The sequence below is a fragment of the Anarhichas minor genome, unplaced genomic scaffold (genome assembly GCF_050575085.1).
Source record: "Anarhichas minor isolate MPS153535 unplaced genomic scaffold, ASM5057508v1 ptg000007l, whole genome shotgun sequence".
NCBI classification, from domain to species: Eukaryota; Metazoa; Chordata; class Actinopteri; order Perciformes; family Anarhichadidae; genus Anarhichas; species Anarhichas minor.
Window position 1 is genome coordinate 16480001 of NW_027466453.1, and position 14921 is coordinate 16494921.

The window sequence follows — 14921 nt, forward strand, 5'->3', positions numbered from 1 at the left end:
AAAAGAGGACTCCAGTTGTGATTCGGACACCTCTCAACTGCAGCAGTGGGACCATGTATAAGGACCAACACTGAAAATGTGTGTGCTTTAGATTGTGTGCTGTTTCAGATTTTAACAACACACCTGAAGCCTGGTTCTCTTGTTTCATGTGTTTTTCCTCCCAACTTTGCACGTTTGACATTAGACTGTTTCTGTTCATTAAAACAGCAAAGCATCGAGTAAATCACTACATTTTAACAGCAGTAATACTGTTATTCCTGTGCCACTCACTCATTAGACAAGTCACGGGGTGCCGACTACTGTGTCCAATGAAATGATTGTGTGGGAGTGCTGGCACAGATTAATATGTTGAGGTCATCGCATGTTTGTGTGCATGCATGTGGTGATTTGGAGAGCTTCTCCATAAACATTGTCAGCATCTTTGCTGACAATGCACCCGGGAAACTGGAGATTGCGCCCCCTCCCCACTTCTCCCTCACACACACACACACACTGAGTGAGTGAGTGAGCACTCTGTCTGGCAGTATGTCCTCGTGCTTTAATAAGAGCAATCGTGAAGCCAAGCTCGTCTCAGCGTGGCACAACAGAGTGACTGTAAGAGAGAAGAGGAGTGTGAAGACTCGTGGCAGTGAGACAGCAGGAAGTAGCAAGAGGCAGAGAGGAAAGAGAGGTAGAGCAGAAGGAAGTGAGGCAGTCCTTAAAACTTCCAGTAAATGCCCGGTCTCACATAATCCCCCCCCCCCCCCCCCCCCCCCTGTTTTGACAGTGAAACCCTCTGAGCAAGCATGACACAGCAGTTAAATAATCAGTATCTCCAGCACAGGCATTGCTGGTGTCGTGGTAGAGAAGTTGATCCAGCATGCAAACAGCACATTTTCCTCATAATTAATGTCCAGATGAGAGTAAAGCATGCGTCTGTAATGACGACCGATGCTTACAATTGTAACTGCAAATTACTTCCTGTTTTAAACGTTGCTTTGTAGGTTGATGCTCCTTAGACTCTCTTTAGGCTGCATTCCCAATATTTTCAAAGCGTTCTAACATTCCTCTGAACAATAGATGAGATGTTCCGTCTTATCTGTCTTAATTTGTGAAAACATATCTTGAGACACTATTTTACAAGTTAAGATTTAGAGGAAAGAAAGTGAAGCAAGATGTAAAAAAAAAAAAAAGAGCAAACAATGTAAGCGACAGTCATACAACACAACCAGTGGCCTTCATCTGTGTGTCCACCAGCTGTGCTGTTAACATTTTGCAGCAAAGCAGCAAGCTGTACAGAGAATAATGCTGCAGCACTTACGGCTCACATACTGTACATTCTCATGATGCATTATGTACACTGACTGAAGTCAATACGTTTTACACTCACACACGCACACGCACACACACACACACACACACACACACACACACACACACACACACACACATCCTTTGTTGTGCTCTCTCTTTATGAATGGGGGTTGTGTTTTTAGCAGTGCTGCTCTTTGAAGATGAAAGGCTACTTGGCCTTTCCATCCACCCCTGGACAAAACCTTTGATAACACACTGACCAATGCACACACACACACACACACACACACACACACGCACACACGCATTTCCACTTCAAACATTCTTTTCCGTTTCCTACTCAATCCTAGTGCACTTGCTTGCACGACACATAAGAAGACAAATACACAAATGGCACTTAGCATGTCTGAATAGATTAGCTATTCAATCCCCAACCTTGTTGGATGTCAGCGGATTTGTGTGCACCCTTGTTTCTGTGCCCAAGTGTGTTTGTGTGTGTATGTGTGTGTGTGTGTGTGTTGTTGCCCTATCTGTTGTAAATTGCCTGAGTGATTTGGCCCTGGGAATAAGTTAGTTGTTTTTTATGCCCACTATTGATTATTAGTCCAATTAACCGTAGTTTACAGCCTCGCCTTGCATCCTTCCCTCTGTTCCTCCTTCTTGTGCCCTGGTACAGGTTCTTTTCATTAGACACCACTGAGGGGAAGAAAGAAAGGAAGCCAGGAGGATCATTTCAGTGACTTTGTAATAAACTGAAATTAATAATAACAGAATGTCAGTAAGAATAATTACTTATTTTTTACCTAAAATACGTCTCCGTCACCCTCCTTTGTCATTTTAGATGGATTGTGAAATCATGCTCTCTTGAAGTTTAAAATGTGTTTTGTGGAGATTGTGAGAAACAGCTGTCACATTCAGATAATTCAACACTGTATACGACAGTGTTGAGGCTCTACCTTGAAGCTGTGTGTGTGTGACATTTTCTTCACCTTACATTTTCTTCGATGTTTCATATTAAATGGAATGAGATTAGAATTAATCGAAGGATATTGATAGTCTAAATATGTACAAAATAGTTGAATCGCTGCAATATAGGAAAAGCGGGGAGACAAGAAAATTGAGAGAGACGGAGAATAGATGAAGCAACGTGGTCACTGATGTGGACAGATATATAATTGGCCACATTTTAGCTGAAGTCAGCAGGAAAGCAGGCGGAGAGAGCGGGGCAAAAAAGATGGTGTTTGTACAATGTGTCGGTGTCCCATGAGAGCGGATCAGTTGGGCGATTGTGTAATAGCAATATGGCTTAATGTGACTGTGCTCCTCTGCGTACAGTGCAGGTGTGTTTCCTGTGTGTGTATTTAGTTGAAGTTTATAATATGCACCGTGCGTAGGTAGCGTCCATGTCCCTGGTAAGAAAGAAATAGTTTCCCACTGGTTATTCCCAATGACCTACTTTCTAGTGTGCATATGTGAATAACATTATGCTCACTCAATACGTTTGATCTCCAACCAGCGCCTGTGTGTCGTGCAGATGTGTGTCCGTGTGTGTGTGTCCGTGTGTGCTTTTGTCATCGATGTGTCTATTTCTGCATGTGTGTGTGTGTGTTTGTGAGGCAGGGAAAAAAAACAACAACAATCAATCAGGCTCCTCCCTTGGCCCTGTTACCAAGGTGATACAGAGATTCTATCAATGAGCCGAGGTCCCTGTTGCCATGGAAACACTTATGAATGGAGAAAGGGCCCGGTAACCGTGGAGACGGTGTGAACGGGGAACTGCCTCGTCGGCCTGACACCGTTTTGTGACGGCGGAAACTGAATTCCGTATCATCATCGTCACTGTCGTCCTCGTCGGTATCAGTGTTTTTGATACAATCACAGTGATGGAGATCACAGATGTACACGACACAAAGTGTGTGTGTGTGTGTGTGTGTGTGTGTGTGTGTGTGTGTTCATGTCTGCACACAGTGAGATACTTCCCCTCTGTCAGCAGCATTAAACTGTTCCTCCACACATACACCTCCAAAGTGTAAAATGATGCTTTAAGCTTAACACTGTATGTCCCCACATTTTGAACATCAAGGCTTACTAACCATCATATTAAGTATCATCCCCCACTGATCTCCCTGTCTAAATAGATTGTTACTCTATCATTACTCCTTTCTATTCATTGCATTTTCTTTCCCCTTGTGCAATACACGGCGTGTTTCTCCTGCCTCTCTCCCTGTTATGGCCATGCTCTATTGCATTGGCGCAGTGTTCTGTGTTGCAAGCGTCTTCGAGGCTGATGCATCCTCTTGAGCAAAACACTAAACCCTTACCTGCTTTGTGGGTGTAGCTGAGCCCGCACTCTGACCTCTCCTTTGAAGCAGAGTGCTCAACACTATTGTTTTGTTATAAGAGTAGCAGCACTATACATTTATTGAAAATACAACAATGTGTAACTCAAAGAACCTCAAAATGGCAGTACAGGCAAAGTATTTTGTATAGCATTATGTGAATCACTTAAATAATTGATTGTGTATATATACTATACTATATTTTACTTTTTTGTAATGGAGACACTGTTCCTAGATTATCTCAAAGATATATTTGGCATATTTGAATAACTGGCTCTTATATACCTTCCATATGTACATGTGAGTTGCCAAAGGCCAGGATTGCCATCACTGATTGACCACACACACACAGCTGAAGCACAGTTTAGCCTCGTGACCAAACCAGGGACCTCTCAGTTACAAGTCAGCCTCTGATGAGGCATTTGATACCACACAATGTCATCACAAGGACCCCGGCCTACAGGGATGGAGCACCTACCACTGGGGGGTGGGAGGTGGGAGGGGGGGCTTCCTGGTAATTCAAAACAGCATTCACCCATAGATCCCGGGTCGGCGATACTTTCCCCTTCTTGCCATTTGTATAGGTTTCCAAGCAAAGCAGGCTGACTTCAAGCCTGTGATTAAGGCTCTGCTGTGTCACTGGGCCTCTTAGTGAAACAGAGGAAAGTGGAAATGTGTCAGAGAGACCGAAAGAGAGAGAGAGAGAGAAGTAGGAAGAAGGATGATTCAGTGTGCGTCAGACGAGGGAACTGACTGGAAGTCTGGCGGCACAAAGGAACATCTTAACCATTTGAAGAACACACACACACACACACACACACACACACACACACACACACACACACACACACACACACACACACACACACACACACATATATGCTGTTTACAAGTCTGTATCCAGACGATGAGCGGTGATACAGGAGCTGTAACACACATCGCATCACGTTGACTCTGTAGTCTGGCGCCGGCTCGAAGAGAAACATTTCAAACGCACCAAGAATAAAAATAGGTTGAAATGAGCGAGTCAGCATCTCTGATTTTCACCATCTGCCAGTGCTCCCGCTCCCTCTTCGCCTTTCTCTCTCTCTCTCGCTCGCTCGCTCTGTCTCCCCATGTCTCTGACTTTCTCTCTCTTCTAACCTCCCTCTTTTTCCCTCCATCTTCCCTCTCCTCCCCATCACTTCATCTCTCCTTTTTCATTTTATATATGCCGTCCCATCCGGTTACAAAACACTGTCCCTTCAGCCCATCCCTCGTCCTGAAACACTTCTCTGTCCGACTTGTCAGCTCTATTGATCAGCTCAGCTCTTAGAGGATTTAAATACAGAGCTCACACAGTAGCTTGTAATGACCTGGCATGGGGGCTGTGTTGAAGTGTGTTTGTGTGTGTGTGTGTGTGTGTGTGTGTGTGTGTGTGTGTGTGTGTGTGTGTGTGTGTGTGTGTGTGTGTGTGTGTGTGTGTGTGTGTGTGTGTTTCTAAAAGTGTATGTGGCTGACTGACAGTGACAAGCTTGACTCGCTTAAATATTGATTGTCTTTGCACACGTTTGTGCTTTTATTCTCTCTCCCTTTAGGATCCTGTCCACTGTGGGTTCAGATTTCGACTTGCGGACCCTCAGGGCTGTGCGTGTATTGAGGCCCCTCAAACTGGTGTCCGGTATTCCCAGTAAGTCAAAACTCTTCATTTGACATTTTTCGCTTTGCCTGCTGCCTATTTCCCAAACCACTCCTTTGTTATTCCTTAGTTGAGGAAATTACATTTCTTCATGTGCAGATACCTTTCAGATTTTATCGGAGGATCAAAATAGCACGGAGAATCATCTTGTGTTCAAGGTGTTATGCAGCTTCTGCGTTGTTCTGCATAATGCACCCAAAGTATTCCAACAAAAGTGGTTCTTCTCCGCTCCTGTTTTAAACGTTGTAGCGGCAGCAGTGTTCCAGCACCACTGCAGTGTTATTAATAGCCTGGACTCCACTACAAGGCTGAACAGGCAAACCCAGGCTTACTCATCACAAGAGTCGCCGAGCTTCCTGTGAAAACCAAATTAGAGTTCCATTCCAATATGTGATGTGATATATATATATATATATATATATATATATATATATATATATATATACCTTTTAATAAGTGTGATGGGTTTCCACACAACAACAGTTCACATGAAACTAAACCTACTGCAGCATGGTGCATTTGAGACCCTTTGTTTGTTAGAAAACGTATAAGAAACAACTCAGGTGTAGTGTTGATTTTACCTTAACTAAATTTGTAGCATATGCTAACTGTATTGTGTGATCACAGGTTTAACTGCTAAATACAAAGAGGGAGGAGGGAGCAAGTGGCACACCTTTCAGATCCCTGAAAATGATTCTAATTGTTCAAAAAAAGATTGAAATTGGTGATGGATAATAATGTTCTGAACACTGTGTCCTGCAGGCTTACAGGTGGTGCTCAAATCCATCATGAAGGCCATGATTCCTCTGCTGCAGATTGGCCTGCTTCTTTTCTTTGCCATCCTCATGTTCGCCATCATCGGCCTGGAGTTCTACATGGGCAAATTCCACACAACCTGCTTCGACAATCACACAGGTAAACGAGTGTGTTCGTGTGTGTGTTTGCCAATAGTGCTAGCTGTACTTTTCCAACTGTTTGCCCCAATGAAGACCTGCTCCAGTTGAGGCAGACTTTGAATACTCACTGTGCAAAAATTAGAAGAAATTTACCTCAACAAAACAGTCTTTGGCGTTAAATTGTGATGGAAAAGGCACTTTCAAGGGATGTAGTCTAATTCATTGGCCATTTCTGCATGCTTTGCTCCTTTACCCTGTATGGAGTTTGGATAATAAACACAACTTTCCATCTTCAAATAATTAAAACGGTTGAAAACTTCTTGTTTGTTGGTCTATGGAGCAATAATGATGAATCTCAAATATAATTCTAGCAGGTTAGCCTATTTAATTGTGTCATGACTATTTTATGTCCCCTCTACCTGTTGTTGTTGCCTGTTGTTCCTTCACATATTTAATTCCAGAAAGTAAGGGGCAAAATCCTATTTTGAGCCGATGGCGAGTACTCACTATCCTCACAAAACTAACGATATATTTGCATACGCCCCGCCCATTGTTCTGAAACACCTCCCCACTTTCATCCGTGTTCAGGTGAGATCCGAGAAGAGTTTCCATGTGGGACGGAGCCTCCGTCCCGGCTGTGTCCGGAGGGCACCATGTGCAGACAGTACTGGCTGGGACCAAACTACGGCATCACACAGTTTGACAACATCCTGTTTGCTATCCTCACCGTCTTCCAGTGTATCACCATGGAGGGCTGGACCGAACTGCTCTACTATGTATGTACTGCTGACACCATATCTGAAAAACAGTGGCAACGGTTGCTAGGAGAGCAGAGGGAGATTAGGGTCTCTGAGTGTACTGTAGTCGTCTCCTCTACCTATCTTATTCTTCCCATTTCGTTTCTCTTTTTCTTAGCTCTATTTCCTCCCTTCATTCCCTTCCTTCCTCTCTTCCCCTCTCACTCTGTGGTCTCTCTCCCTGTGTCCCACCTTCCCGTTGCTGCTCTATATTTAAAAAGGCCTGTTCAGCCCAAGTTATTCTTGCAGCTGCCGGGGAGGGGAGCGATAAAAGTTTAATGGTAGAAAAAAAGGGTCTGCGGTTCATTGGGTACACAGCAGCAATTCCGGCTTATACACGCAGGAAGAAGGGAAGATGGGGGGAGGAGGAGACAGGGGGGATATTAGACAGGGGAGGCTTTGAGAAGTAGAGCGCAAAGTGGGAAAGAAGAGGGGGTCTGGAGGTGGGAAAGGTTCAAATAAAAAACCAGTGTAAGGTGAGAAGGGATGGAAATATTGCACCAAAAATGGAAGGGAGCAAGGTAAAGAGGTAGGACTGAAGGAAATAATGAACGAACATCAAAATGTATGAAAGAAAGAGGGGAAATCAGGAGAAATGGGTCCCAAAGAAGGAGAAAACAATAAAGAGTGAATAAAGAAAATGGAGGGAGTCTGGACAGCGGGATGGAAGAGACGGAGAGGGAGGGACCAAAGCGTTTGGTATACATTATTTACTCTGCGCTGAGCAGCTAAATAGAGTGGCAGATATGCATTTACTTATTGAGATGACTTAAAGCAAAATCATGTCAGCCCTGCTGTTGTTTATATTTCCAACAGCGGTGGTCAGCACTTTTGAGTGCACTGACCTCCATTTGTTTTAATAGCTACGCTGTCTGGACATTTAATGATGACTTTGAGGCAATTTTCTAACCTGTTCACTCAGATGTTTTTCTTATAATTACAGTATTGCTTTGAAAGTAAGATGCATACCATGTGTGCAGTACCCTGATGCACTTTAATTCGACCAGCAGGCATAATAAATGGCACTTGTAATTTATGTTGTGCACGGCTGCCGAGACGGCGAACAAACCTTTAACTTTCAGCACAAACGGACCGAAGCATATGCCGCTGCAGTTGATTGATGCAGCTGTACCCGTTCTACCTGTGCCAAAGAATGTCTAATGTCTCAGTCGATCAAATGTTGGGTCATTATGAGTTGTGAACAATTTCCCAGAGCAAAACATTTGTTGCTTTGTCTGATGTTTGTGCGTGTGTTTCCAGAGCAACGATGCCTCAGGGAGTGCATGGAACTGGATGTACTTCATCCCCCTCATCATCATTGGCTCCTTCTTCATGCTCAACCTGGTGCTGGGTGTATTGTCAGGGTAAGTGTGTGTGTGAGTGTGAGAATGTGTTTGTACTTTATTGCATGTATGTCACACTAAAAATGCAAGGTAGCTACATTCAAAGTATCTAAATGTGTGTGGTGTGTGTGTGTGTGTGTGTGTGTGTGTGTGTGTGTGTGTGTGTGTGTGTGTGTGTGTGTGTGTGGTGTGTGTGTGTGTGTGTGTGTGTCCCTGCAGGGAGTTTGCCAAAGAGAGAGAGCGTGTGGAGAACAGAAGTGAGTTCCTGAAGCTCAGAAGACAGCAGCAGATTGAAAGGGAACTCAATGGTTACTTGGAGTGGATCTGCAAAGCTGGTACGTACAATATACTGCATGTGTGGTTCACTTTTCACACACAAAGACATATACAAACATAAAGAATTTTAATTATGTTTTATTTGCAAGAATAACATTTGAGCTTTGTAGTGCAGTACTGTAGTTTGAACACATTGACGCCTTAACTATCACGATCAAACAATTAAATAATGAAGCTTAAATTATCAGGCACGTTTATAATATAGGTTTATCTCTCTTCACAATGTAATACACACTTGAATGACAGCCTGTATCTGTTCTAGTTGAATATAAGACTTTATTTGAGTTGCATTGCTGTGGCAAGGATTAAAGACACTTGTTTGATGCTCGGATAGAGAAGACCCACTGCTGTCCGTAGTTCTCTTTATCTCTCTTTTCTTTTTGTTCCTCATCTGCTGAGGGCAGGTAAGATGTAGAGACGATAAGAGGAGCGGAGGGTTGGATGTTGGAAGGAGCTGATAAAGGGGCAGATAAAAAGCACGGACCTTTGATCTTCTTAAAAAAGACAATCTACATAAAAACAAGGAAGCTAAAATACAAAAGAGGGAGGGATGAGTAGCAAGCACAGGTGCAGGCCAGACACTGTGTTTCCAGTTCAAAATAAAACGAGAAATGGTAATTGAAGACAACAAAAGATTGATAGATATTGTTGTCATCAATCATTTATTAAATGTGGCATATTAACATTTTTCTTTCACGTGTTTTGTAGAAGAGGTCATCTTGGCGGATGATGACAATGAAAATGAATATGATGGTATGAATTTGCAGATTTGTTGTTACGTGACGTGATTTGTAAAAACGATATTAATACATTTAACATATCAGCACTGTTGTGTTATAGATTTGTTTTTCTCTATTAACAGGCTCCCGTAGAAGAGCCACAAAGAACCATAAGAGTAAAGCTGAGCTTCTAAACCCAGAGGAAGGGGAGGGAGATCTGGCAGTAGGTAAGATACATAACCTCTGTCTCTCTTACACACACACACACATACACACACACACACACACACACTCAAAGGCAAACCACAGGTACATACAGATGCTATCTTATCTTGCATATCAGCATTACCTGACCCTCCTCTCCTTCCTTCTCCTCTCCTCTCCTCTCCTCTCCTCTCCTCTGCTGCTCTGCATTTCTCTTCTCGTGTTACCCTTTCCCCCTTTACGCAACCCCCCCACTCATCTCTCCATCTTGATAATAACTGTACTCAACCGTATATACAGTATGTAAAGGGGGATATTCCAACAAGCAAAAAGGTTATTATTTTGGGAGAGAATTCTTCAATAGCTGCGAGGAGTTTATTGGAAGTGATGTTATACTCGCCTGCTCTTCTCATGAGCAGACTGATCAGGTGAATCCAGGTTGAAGCTGTTATTCCTAAATGATATTCACTCTGTTTACTCCCCATACTCTTCTACTTACCATGAAACCACTGGGTCGTAATTACTGCATGTGCTCAAGTAGAGTTTGTTGTGTAATTTATTGTACACTGTGTACATTTTTGATTTTCCAAGAGGCTAATGCTACATAATTATGCCAATAAACCAGTAATCACTTCACTGTTCAGCTAGCATTGACCCATTTGCCTTGTTTATCCTTTCAGGGTCACCGTTTGCCCGTGCCAGCTTGAAGAGCTCCAAGCTCGAAGGATCAGATTTCAAGCGGCGGGAGCGACGGCTACGCTTCCTCATCCGACACGTTGTTAAGTCCCAGGCCTTCTACTGGAGCGTGCTGTGTTTGGTGGGCCTGAACACTATGTGTGTGGCTGTGGTGCACTATGACCAGCCAGATCCACTGTCAGATTTTCTATGTGAGTAGGAGGGAGGGGGATACATGCAGGCATTATCTGCACAAACACTCTCATCACAGATTACTGGAAGGGAGTGGGTGAGCAAATTCTTAAGTAAATGTGACTAAATCCGTGAAAGAGCTGACCCAAGCAGTTAACGCGAGCACATCCAAACACACAATGTCTTCCTCGAGCACATATTCTGGCTGTTTCTCTCTCGGTTTTTTTTATAATACAAAGGCCTACATTATATTTACACAAACAGACACACGCAAATGGTAATAATATAATTGAAATTTCAACAAAATGCAAATAAGCCAATTAAAAATAGATAAAAATGTGGAAACAAGAAGATGCATTGAAATAAAAAATATATATATATTTTATACAAGCATCATATACCCATGGTTACTTCACCTAAATGGTGTAGGCAATAAAACAAAAACTGTTTTATATTTGATATGTATGCTTAAATATACTTTTATCACAAAACACTGCCCTTCCTCCTCTTCCTCCGCTTCCTCCTCCTCTCTTCTTCACTTCTTCCCTCCATGTAGATTTTGCTGAATTAATCTTCCTGGGGATATTCTTGACAGAGATGATGGTGAAGATGTATGGCCTGGGCAAACAGGCCTACCTCACCTCCTCCTTCAACTGCTTCGACTGCATTGTGAGTCCCACACAAATATACACATCAGCACACATAAGCACAAACTCACGAGCAGGTGCACACAATAAATACAGTGTTGATCTGCTGATGTTTGCACAGCTCATTATGATGAATAAGCACATGCTTGCATATGCTTGTATTTGTATCAGGTGATATGCGGTAGCATATTTGAAGTGCTCTGGTCCATCATCCAGCCGGGCACATCGTTTGGCATCAGTGTGCTACGAGCTCTCAGGTTATTGAGGATTTTCAAAGTCACCAAGTGAGTCCACTGTATTATAGTTTATATTTTATTTCAGATAATGGCCATAACGTTTCTCTCAATTAACAACACACACTTTCTGTCTGTTTTCTTCCAGGTACTGGGCATCTTTGCGTAACCTCGTCGTCTCTCTGCTCAACTCCATGAAGTCCATCATCAGCTTGCTCTTCCTGCTCTTCCTCTTCATCGTTGTCTTTGCCCTGCTGGGCATGCAGCTCTTCGGAGGACAGTCAGTGCTGTTTTCCTTTCACCTTGCCTTCTCTCTCTCTCTCTACTCCTCTCTCCTTCCTTTTTGATAGTTTGCATTTGATATTCTACTAAGACATTGGTGTCTGTTATTTGCTAGTTTGTTAATTCATTTTTGGAGTACTTTTTAGATAAAAAAAATCAAACAAAAAACATTAGTTCTGCTCGTACGATGCTTCTGTTTTTTTGCCCTCACACTTTTGTTTTTCATCTCTCTCACCCATTTGATTTTTTTTTCCCCTGCTAGGTTTAATTTTGAAAATGGCACTCCTCCAACCAACTTCGATACCTTCCCCGCAGCAATAATGACAGTGTTCCAGGTGAGCAGAGGGGACGATGTAAAGGGAAGGGAGGGAGATGCTGGTGGAGGGAGGGGAGCAGAGGGGTAGGAGAAGACGGGGGTTGGATTAGGACAAAACGGTTTAAAGACTAAAGAGGATTTACACACGAGGACATGAGATAAAATGTAGAATTCTTAAATGTCATTCGTCAAAAACCTAATTGTGCTAAAGCTTGCCTACGTGTTAAAGGTGTGTATGTATCTGAGGGTGACTGTGTGTTTTGACTATAACATTTTAGATGACTGAATATTGTGTGTGTGTTCAAACCCTCATCATAAAATGAAGTAACTACATGTACTTGGAGTGAATATGGTCTCGTCTGACTACTCATATGTGTGTGTTTTTTTGTGCGTGTGTGTGTGCTAGATCCTGACTGGCGAGGACTGGAACATGGTGATGTACGATGGCATCAAGTCTCAGGGCGGAGTCAACAAGGGCATGGCCTTCAGTATCTTCTTCATTGTCCTCACACTTTTTGGCAACTGTATCCTTTGACCATGAAAATGCAAAAAAAGCATTCACACAACAAGACAATTGCAGTTATGCTTTAAATGATTGGTCAGTCACTGACTTTAGACTGAATACACATCAATGCAAATTAAAGTGCATACTGTATTTACACAGATATTGATACTTTTCTGTAGTTTTTCTTAAAAAAAAAGCTGATTCTGTAATCCAAATAATTGCATGATGCATAAACATGCACAAACAAACTCCTACATGCTGGATTCCCTCTAACTCTGTGATCAGACACTCTGCTGAATGTGTTCTTGGCCATCGCTGTGGATAATTTAGCCAACGCACAGGAACTGACCAAGGTACACTCCAGTCCAATTGTATTTAAAATCTCTGTACCATTTATTTTCTGAACGCTGAGAATCAATGGAGTTATGCTCCTCTCCTCTACAAATTATTTCTGTTTCCTTCACACCCGCCTCATTCATCTCTTGCTTTTGGTTTTCTTCCTAATCTGTCTGCAGGATGAACAGGAGGAAGAGGAGGCTGCCAGTAAGAAGGTCGCCCTGCAGAAAGCCAAGGAGGTGGCTGAAGTCAGCCCGCTGTCTGCTGCCAACCTTTCCATTGCAGCGTGAGTTGCTGTCTCTATTATTGTCGCACTCTCCTTTTTGTGTCCATTTTAAGACACTTTCAGATCAGGCAGGAACTTTAGGGCGTAGCATTTGCACATCTTTTAAAGCAACTCATTCAGCAACTACAAGTCAAGCACGTATGCAAGATTCAGCATTTTTTTGGAGAAAGGCACAGTATACTGCGCTCACGCAAAGACCTTTTGGAATGAGGAAAATGCTTATAAACCTCAGTCTCAAAGTGTATGTACAGTGAGCCTCATAGAATTTGGCCCCACTTCAAAAGATTACATTAAAATACCGACCAAAAGACCAAAAGACTTCTTGATGTTGCTTTCAAGGATTGTGTTGTCACTGCTGCAAATAGTTGACTAAATTACTCTCATCCAAAGCGATTTTTTTTTCTATTATAGTTTAAAATGGAACAAACATTTTTCATCAGAACAGCAACAATTATTTTATTTAAAATGTTTCCTTGCTTTCAATCGAGGATCTTGCAGTTTCTTCCATCCATAGTTAAACATGAACAGTTTTGAATCTGACAACAGTCAATTTAGTGATAAACTAAAACATGCATGCCTCCTTCTTACGCCCTCTTTCTGTCAAGTTCTCCCTATCTTTTCTTCTTTTTTTTTCTTTTTCTCTGTCTCACTCTTTTGTACATACTAAAACACACACACACACATCACACACACACACACACACACACACACACACACACACACAAGCCTGTGTTGGATTGATCCGGGCCAGCCCTCCTCTGGTCAGGAGAGTCAGAGTCTTTGATCTCTTTTCTCTGTATACACAGGGGTCTTTTCTTTCTCTACTGGTAAAGTTCACACACTCACACTCATAGAGAGACACACACACACACACACACACACACACACACACACACACACACACACACACCACTCTGTGGTCTGTCCTGAAAAAAGCACAACAGGGGAGCCCACGTCTGCTTAGAAATACCACACGCACAACACGTACACACGGTTCTGACCTTTACGGATTAGATACATCAGCCTTTGCCCACTTTATATCACACACATATTATTACACCCAGATTCAATAAGCAGACATGCCCAGGAGTTAAACATACTCATAACGTGTTCATCATTGCGATAATCACACTCTTAACATTCTTGTTACTGTATGTACTGTACGTCACTGTGCTGTGAGCATTTGTGTCTAACAGTAAACGTTACCTGGGAGTCCTACTGAGGTTAAATATCTACTTGTCAATACAATGCACATGTATATGCGTGTGTGTCTGTGTGTAAGAGCGAGAAAGTGTGTGTGTGGGATTAGTTTGAAAACCAACATTTGCCTACTGAACCAGAATCCTGCAGCTTACTAAGGTTGTTTCAATCATTTTGTTCTTTAAACCCTAAGATGCTAGAATAGAGTCGATTGTAGAGTCTTAAATTAGATTTAGGCTAACTGTTAAAATGTGTGTGTGTGTGTGTGTGTGTGTGTGTGTGTGTATCACAGTTCTAGCAATGTAGGGCTGCAGAGTGCATTCCATTTCCCTGTATCAGTGTGAATCCAATTCCCTCATTCATGAAATATAAAAAAGGAAAGACATTGAAATTCCAGTGGAGAAAGTCCTTGTTTTTCCGAGCAGGATTTTGAACATGGGGACATCAGTGGGGCATGAAGAATCTCTTAAGAAGATATTCTATGGTAGATGCAGGAGGAGGCTGCCACTCAAGCTACTTAAAACCCTCGGAAAACCGTTCTAAGGCTGCATAACTCGAACAAGTACTCTCAGAATGACAGCACAGTGCACCGTTAAACATCCATACGATCTAAAGAGATTGCAGGAATACAGTAACAATTAGTT

General features: G+C 42.5%; 1 protein-coding gene across 1 annotated transcript in view; it reads left to right on the plus strand.

Annotated features, from left to right (window-relative positions):
• cacna1aa (calcium channel, voltage-dependent, P/Q type, alpha 1A subunit, a) overlaps nucleotides 1-14921 on the plus strand; it is a 66367-nt gene that overhangs the window by 15275 nt on the left and 36171 nt on the right. Inside the window, exons 4-18 of the mRNA XM_076086210.1 lie at nucleotides 5210-5301; nucleotides 6073-6225; nucleotides 6795-6982; nucleotides 8264-8367; nucleotides 8566-8681; nucleotides 9391-9435; nucleotides 9545-9628; nucleotides 10286-10492; nucleotides 11029-11141; nucleotides 11291-11403; nucleotides 11501-11632; nucleotides 11897-11969; nucleotides 12357-12474; nucleotides 12741-12808; nucleotides 12971-13077. Of these exons, the coding sequence (XP_075942325.1) occupies nucleotides 5210-5301; nucleotides 6073-6225; nucleotides 6795-6982; nucleotides 8264-8367; nucleotides 8566-8681; nucleotides 9391-9435; nucleotides 9545-9628; nucleotides 10286-10492; nucleotides 11029-11141; nucleotides 11291-11403; nucleotides 11501-11632; nucleotides 11897-11969; nucleotides 12357-12474; nucleotides 12741-12808; nucleotides 12971-13077 (1713 nt within the window). The remainder of the gene's footprint in view (nucleotides 1-5209; nucleotides 5302-6072; nucleotides 6226-6794; nucleotides 6983-8263; nucleotides 8368-8565; nucleotides 8682-9390; nucleotides 9436-9544; nucleotides 9629-10285; nucleotides 10493-11028; nucleotides 11142-11290; nucleotides 11404-11500; nucleotides 11633-11896; nucleotides 11970-12356; nucleotides 12475-12740; nucleotides 12809-12970; nucleotides 13078-14921) is intronic.